Source organism: Schistocerca gregaria, chromosome 8, assembly GCF_023897955.1.
Source record: "Schistocerca gregaria isolate iqSchGreg1 chromosome 8, iqSchGreg1.2, whole genome shotgun sequence".
Lineage (NCBI taxonomy): Eukaryota > Metazoa > Arthropoda > Insecta > Orthoptera > Acrididae > Schistocerca > Schistocerca gregaria.
The window spans coordinates 475,858,599-475,866,119 of NC_064927.1; the positions used below are offsets into that span (position 1 = coordinate 475,858,599).

Here is a 7,521-nt window from a genome sequence, read left to right on the forward strand (position 1 = left end):
TGCAGCCCTCCACGCTGCTCTATCCTACGTAAGCCTTTTTATTCCTGAAAAGCTACTGGATCCCACATTCAATTGAACCTGGTTAATATATTCATCCCTTGGTCTCCCTCTACTATTTTTATCCCCCATACTTCCCATCAGCACGAAATTGGTGATCCCTTGATGTTTCAGAATGTGTCCTATCAACCTATCTCTTCATATAGACAAGTTATGTCACGAATTTCCTTTCTCCCCAGTTTTCCTCAGTACATCAACCTCAGTTACGTGATCTACCCACCTAATTTTCAGCTTTCTTCTTTAACACCACGTTTCAAAAGCTTCTATTCTCCTCTTGTCTGGACCACTTATCGTCCACGTTTCACTTCCGTACTCCAGATAACCGCCTTCAGAAAAGACTTCCTATCAATTAAATTTGTATTACATGTTAACAGATATATCTTGTTTGGAAACTTGTTTCTTACTATTGCCACTCTACTTTTGATATTCACTGTATTTCGGTCACCATCTGTTAATTTACTGCGCAAACAAAGCAAATCATCTACTACTTTTAGTGTCTCATTTCCTGATCTAATTTCCTCAACATTACCTGGTTTAGTTCGACTATGTTCCGTTTTGTTAGTGTTCTTCTTCTATTCTCCTTTGGAGACAACGTCCCTTCCGGTCAACTGCAGTTCCTAGTCCTTTGCGATCTCTGACAGAATTACAATATCATCGTCAAACCCCAAAGTTTTTATTGCTTCTCCTTCAAGTTTAATTCATTCACCAAATGTTTCCTTTGATTGCCTTTAATGCTTGGTCAATGTACAAACTGAAAAATACCCGAGATAGGCTACAACCCTGAATTATTTCCTTATCGACCACTGCTTTCCTTTCATGGGCTTCGACCCTTATAAACTGCCGTCTGGATTCTGTGCAATTCGTGCGTAACCATTCTCTCTCTGTATTTTGTCCCCCTGCACCTTCAAATTTTCAAAGAGTGTATTCCAGTCAACACTGTCAAAAGTTTTCTCTACAGCTAAAAACGCTATAAACGTGGGTTTGCCTTTCTTCAACCATGTCGCAAGGTTAGACTTTACAGAAAGAAAGAAACTAAATAAAACAATCGTGATTTATGACTTGAAAAGAATTCAACTGAAATGAAGTGAATGGAGGAAAGGGATGCAATGTGTGAAAATCAGTGACAGGAGGTGATACCAGTGAAACCTGGTCAGTAAGGGTGAACCTACAATTTGACGGAGGTAGGAAAATCCGTGACAATGAAATTTTATGAAGGAAAAATTAGTAACAACGAAAATTTGACGAAGGAAACATCAACGAGTATGAGAATTTGATGGAGAGGGGCATCAGTACAATGGAAATTTGATGGGAAAACACCAGTAACAATGGAAGGTCATTAGCAGTCAAAATGTGAAGGAGGTTCAAAATGGCTCTGAGCAGTATGGGACTAGAGCTTAGAAGTACTTAAACCTAACTAACCTAAGGACAGCACACAACACCCAGTCATCACGAGGCAGAGAAAATCCCTGACCCCGCCGGGAATCGAAGCCGGGAAACCGGGCGGGGGAAGCGAGAACGCTACCGCACGAGCACGAGCTGCGGACTGTGAAGGAGGAACCATAAGTGACAACAGCAGAAATTTGAATCGGTTCTGGAAGTATGCTCAGATACCCTATCTGTAAAGACTGCTGCTCACGATATGCAGGAGTCCGAGTTCGATTACCAATTGTCCACAAACTTTCATCAATCGCAACATATCCTACTCATTTAACTTTGCTCTTGACCCTCATACAGACTATATTTCAAGTCTCCTCAATTACTGGAGCTAGAAAGCTGTTTAGTACACACTGATATGCAAAGAGACAGAGAAAATGTCATTAACCTGCTACAAATGTGGCGCAAAAATCAAATTTTTCCATTGCTTTTGTAAATGTATTATCCTGTGTTTGATGACCCGTACACCAAGAAAATGCGAAATTTGTAGGTTGGTAGTATGTCTCCGAAACTTTTATTTACACATGGAAGAATCAGAACACGCTGAGAAAGGAACACTTCCTACATTAGCAAATGTTATTACGACTGATGTGCGACAGTACTTAAGCAATACACAGCACGGGGACATATTATCACAACAAAATTTCTACGATTTGTGGTTCAATGATAATATTTTACCACTATGACTGTCGTTAGACGGATCAGGACATCATTTTATTTCCATTCTTGGAACTGTGTAGCCATTTTAGAATTTTTGCATAAGTGTAACCCATAAAAATTCGTACGTCAGGTTTGACAGGTTCTTGCTTTCTGGCCCAAAAATAGCTATTTCGGAGTGCCAATATTTGAAAATGGCTACACTGTACAGTAATAGAAACAATAAAAGGAAATTTTAATTCATTTAATAATAACAAGTGTAACAACATATTACAATCAAGACAATAATTTCTAAGCCACGGTTCAAACTCGACAAAAATATTTAGCTACACCATGACATTTTTATTATTGTGGCTGCCTGACTAATGGAACATATCGGTTAATACGAAATGTATTGAGGCAGCAAGATTTACTTTGGTTGCAATATTTGGTTGCAATGTTAATATTTCCAGCTACTTTTTCTCAGGATTTTAACCATTATGGTTGGGACTGTCAACGATATCACTTGTCATAATGACTTACGAAGAAATAGTCAGCATGGCAAAACATCATTTACTTAAAATGACCGGTTTGGGCACATACAGCAATCCGACTTCAGATCGATTGCACCATTTGCTGAAAATGTTGAAGTGCAGAGCAGCTGTGTGTTGTCAAGAAACGGTGGAGTCGATCTGAAGTTGGAATACTGTGAGTGCCGAAACGGTCATTTTAAATAAATGATATTTTGCCATCATTAGTGTTTCTCCATTAGTAATTCTTCGTCAGTTCTACTTTAGTTACGTTTTTCATTCAGTTAAAAATAAGCATTGTTCGTCTTTCGAAACCTAATGTTATTTCATTTTTAACATCTATATCTACATGATTACTCTGCAATTCACATTTAAGTGCTTGGCAGAGGGTTCATAGAACCACAATCATACTATCTCTCTACCATTTCACTCCTGAACAGCGCGCGGGAAAAACGAACACCTAAACCTTTGTGTTCGAATTCTGATTTCTCTTATTTTATTTTGATGATCATTCCTACCTATGTAGATTGGGCTCAACAAAATATTTTCGAATTCGGAAGAGAAATTTGGTGACTGAAATTTCGTAAATAGATCTCGCCGCGACGAAGAACGTCTTTGCTTTAATGACTTACATCCCAACTCGCCACACTCTCTCACCTATTACGTGATAATACAGAACGAGCTGCCCTTTTTTGCACCCTTTCGATGTCCACCGTCAATCACACCTGGTAAGGATCCCACACCACGCAGCAATATTCTAACGGAGGACGAACGAGTGTAGTGTAAGCTCTCTCTTTAGTGGACTTGTTGCATCTTCTAAGTGTCCTGCCAATGAAACGCAACCTTTGGCTCGCGTTCCCCACAGTATTATCTATGTCGTCTTTCCAAGTGAAGTTGTTCGTAATTTTAACACCCAGGTACTTAGTTGGATTGACAGCCTTGGGAATTGTACTATTTATCGAGTAATCGAAATCCAACGAATTTCTTTTGGAACTCATGTGGATCATCTCACACTTTTCTTTTATTTAGCGTCAACTGCCACCTGCCACACCATACAGCAATCTTTTCTAAAACGCTTTGCAACTGATACTAGACTTCGGATGACCTTAACCAGAGATGTTTCACCTATTAGTACTATTCACCATAAGAGGTATTTATCTATGTTCATTTCGTATTCCTAATGGCTCTTGTGTGGGGACTAAATGAATTGGAAACTTAATGGTGGTAACCTAGTGCCCACAATGGAGACAAGTGGCAACGAAGAGAACAGGATACGTACACATCACTAATAGTGCCTAATACAAATACGTGACACCTGTTTGTTTGAAAAAAAAAAATCCGCTACAGTAGAACCCTTCTAATCCGCCACCTTCGGGACTAATATTTATTGAAAAAAAATATAAAAAGACATTTAGTACAAAAAATTAAACTATTTAAGAACTAAAAGATGTCTACAGTAATATAAGAAGATGCTTTTTACTTATTGGTTGTAAAAGGAAAAACGATAAACAAATTACAGTACTGTACTGTACATAATAACTTATAAACGATATATACTGTAAACTAAAAAATGTTTATAGCACTGTGTGTAAAAAAGAAATTTTTTACAAAGAAATAGACTACTGTACGTATAAACTAAGAAATGATTATACTGTATGCATTGTTTTTGCAGCAAAAACGACAACAAATTACTTGGGAAAAAAGTCAGTGATACATTATCTACGAGTTTTCCAAGGATCAATCCAGCCTTCACTGGCAGCAAATTTACATTCGGCTTCCAGGCTTTTGTGCAAAACTATTGCTTTTTCTTTGAGAATTGGCCCAGATATTGGAGTTCCTTTCCTTCTTTCTTGACAAAACCACATCCACAATGGGTTATCAGGCAGTTCAAGTTTAGGCTTTTTTAATGTTTTGCGATTCTTCAGAGTGTTATCACCATCAATCGTAACAGTATAGGAGTCAATGTCTTTCCGATTCTCACTCCAATCCTTAACTGTCGTAACGCCTGCATTCACTTTCTTTGCTATTTTTTTGGAGCGAATATCCTTCGTCTAGTCTTTGTAACACTGCTAATTTTTCATTTAGTGAAAGAGTTACGTGTTTACGTTCGAATCCAGACATGTTGAAAAACAGACAACTGTACACGCAGTGAATCTACAGTAATAATTACGGCAGAGAACACGGGATAAAGCAAACAACGAAGTTTTTTAATCGCAACAAAGGATAAAACTGCACAATAACGTACAGTATAACACAACGATAGACAAAGCAACTATGGCCCGACACGCGCCCAGTCAGTGACAAGTCGGCACAGGCTCGGAGTCTCAGCATGATCGGACTAACCGGAGTGACGGACCATCCATGGTCGGATTAGAGGTGTTCTACTGTAGTTGAAAAGTACAGATAACAGACAGTTTGATATTTAAGGGAAGTGGTGGGCGTATATACTTTAAGGGAGACAACAGTAAGCCGATACAATCAGACATAGACTGCCACTCTTGAGAAGGGCCACAATAAGAACAAGTTTTTGCTCTCAGCTACCACTCGTTTTCCTCTCTCACGGCGTTGCATGACGATTTGGTGCTAACATCACGACGAACATAAGACAAACGCACTGTTAGCCCACACTGGCGCGCTGCCCTGTTTGTTTACCAACACAGCGCGGCGGCCACTCACCTGTTGCAAGTGTCCCATGGTGCTGGCGGAGCGGCGGTCGGTAGCGGATTGCTGCAGGCGCGCCGGCAGGGCGCCTTTATAAAGGCTGCCCTGGAGGGGCGCGCAGAGCCGCCGAGCGGCGCTGAGGTGGCCTGGATCCACCGCCAGCCGTGGCATTGACACGGCAGGCCCCTCCCTGCCGCCTCTGCACACAGCCGACTCGAGGCGTGAGCGGCTCTCATGCTGGCTGGTCCGTGGCTGAGGCTCCACAACCTCAGCTCTTGTCAAATGCCGAGCATCTCAGGTACAACCCTCAAATAAAGACCTCACGCCTTTACTTGTCCATTTACTGTAAGCTTTATGACGCCCACTTAAAAATGATGATGTCTATCCGATAATTTAAGTGATCTACGGCATTTGACAGTGTAAATTACAATATCCTCCAAGATAAACTGAGGTTTCGTGGAATTACTAGCATAACCAACAAACTGATGGTATAACGAGAATGAACTTTTCACTCTGCAGCGGAGTGTGCATTGATATGAAACTTCCTGGCTGTGTGCCGGACCGAGACTCGAACTCGGGACCTTTGCTTTCGCGGGCAACTGCTCAACAAACTTTACAAAAAAATTCTTTTTTTTTGGTTCTATATATTGTTCGTTCAACTTGTTCGTGGCGGACGTCCAATGGCACTCGTTCAGGCCGGCCGCGGTGGCCGTGCGGTTCTAGGCGCTGCAGTCCGGCACCGCGGAACTGCTACGGTCGCAGGTCCGAATCCTGCCTCGGGCATGAATGTGTGTGATGTCCTTAGGTTAGTTCGGTTTCACTAGTTCTAAGTTCTAGGGGACGGATGACGTAAGATGTTAAGTCCCATAGTGCTCAGAGCCATTTGAGCCACTCGTTTAGGTTTTTCGTCCATCCGTTTACTCAGTTTTTTATTACAGACGGTAACTCAACCCTCTGACCGAACACGCTGAGCTACCATGCCGGCTCGAACTGAGCTACCCAAGCACGACTCATGCGCCGTCCTTACAGGTTTACTTCTGCCAGTACCTCATCTTCTACCTTCCAAACTTTACAGAACCCTCCTGCGAACCTTGCAGAACTAGCACTCATGAAAGACATGTCTCATCCACAGCCTGGGGGATGTTTCCAGGATGAGATTTTCAGTCTGCAGTGGAGTGTGCGCTGATATGAAACTTCCTGGCAGATTAATTCGCAGGAGAGCTTCTCTAAAGTTTGGAAGATAGGAGACGAGGTACTGGCAGAAGTAAAGTTGTGAGGACGGGGCGTGAGTCGTGCTTGGGTATCTTAGTTGGTAGAACACTTGCCCGCGAAAGGCAAAGGTCCCGAGTTTGTGTCTCAGTCCGGCTCACAGTTTTAATCTGAACCGAAGTTTCGTTTGATAGTATAACTTCTACCCAAAGGAAAGCAGCTAACTAGTAATTCAATCTACGTGAGCAGGGACTGAGAAATAACTAATGCGGTTCCAACAGGTTCAGTCTTAGGTCCACTACTGTTTCACACACATATAAACTACCTTTATTTCTATTATAAAGCGAGCAGAATTGGATTTTTTTTGCACATGACATCACTATACTAATCCGCACAAACACATTAATAAGGAAAATACGTATATATCCTGATTGAGGCTGTAATCACTGCGAATATTCTGTGGATAGAATCATCTAAATCGTTACAATATTACGTTATTTATAATGTCGTTTTGGCTACTTCCATCATCAAATTAAAACACAGAGCCTGTAAACCCACGTTCAGTGCGAGTCAGCGTGATCTGTGTCCAAGATGACCTAACTGGCATTCCACTTAGACGTTGTTGTTGTTGTTGTGGTCTTCAGTCCTGAGACCGGTTTGGTGCAGCTCCATGCTACTCTATCCTGTGCAAGCTTCCTCATCTCCCAGTACCTACTGCAACCTACATCCTTCTGAATCTGCTTAGCGTATTCATCTGTTGGTTCCCTCTACGATTTTTACCCTCCACCCTGCCCTCCTACGCTAAATTTGTGATCCCTTGATGCCTCAGAACATGTCCTACCAGCCGATCCCTTCTTCTACCAAGTTGTGCCACAAACTTCCCATCTCCCCAGTCCTATTCAATACCTCCTCATTAGTTATGTGATCTACCCATCTAATATTCAGCATTCTTCTGTAACACCACATTTCAAAAGCTTCTATTCTCTTCTAGTCC

The 7,521-nt window shown here is 41.6% G+C and overlaps 1 protein-coding gene across 1 annotated transcript in view; it reads right to left on the bottom strand.

Annotated features, from left to right (window-relative positions):
• The window catches only part of LOC126284558 (skin secretory protein xP2-like), an 84,213-nt gene extending 78,800 nt beyond the window's left edge, over nt 1-5,413 (bottom strand). The window contains exon 1 of the mRNA XM_049983560.1: nt 5,334-5,413. Coding sequence (XP_049839517.1) covers nt 5,334-5,351 — 18 coding nt within the window. The 5' untranslated portion in view covers nt 5,352-5,413. The remainder of the gene's footprint in view (nt 1-5,333) is intronic.
• Between the last annotated feature and the right edge of the window lie 2,108 nt (nt 5,414-7,521).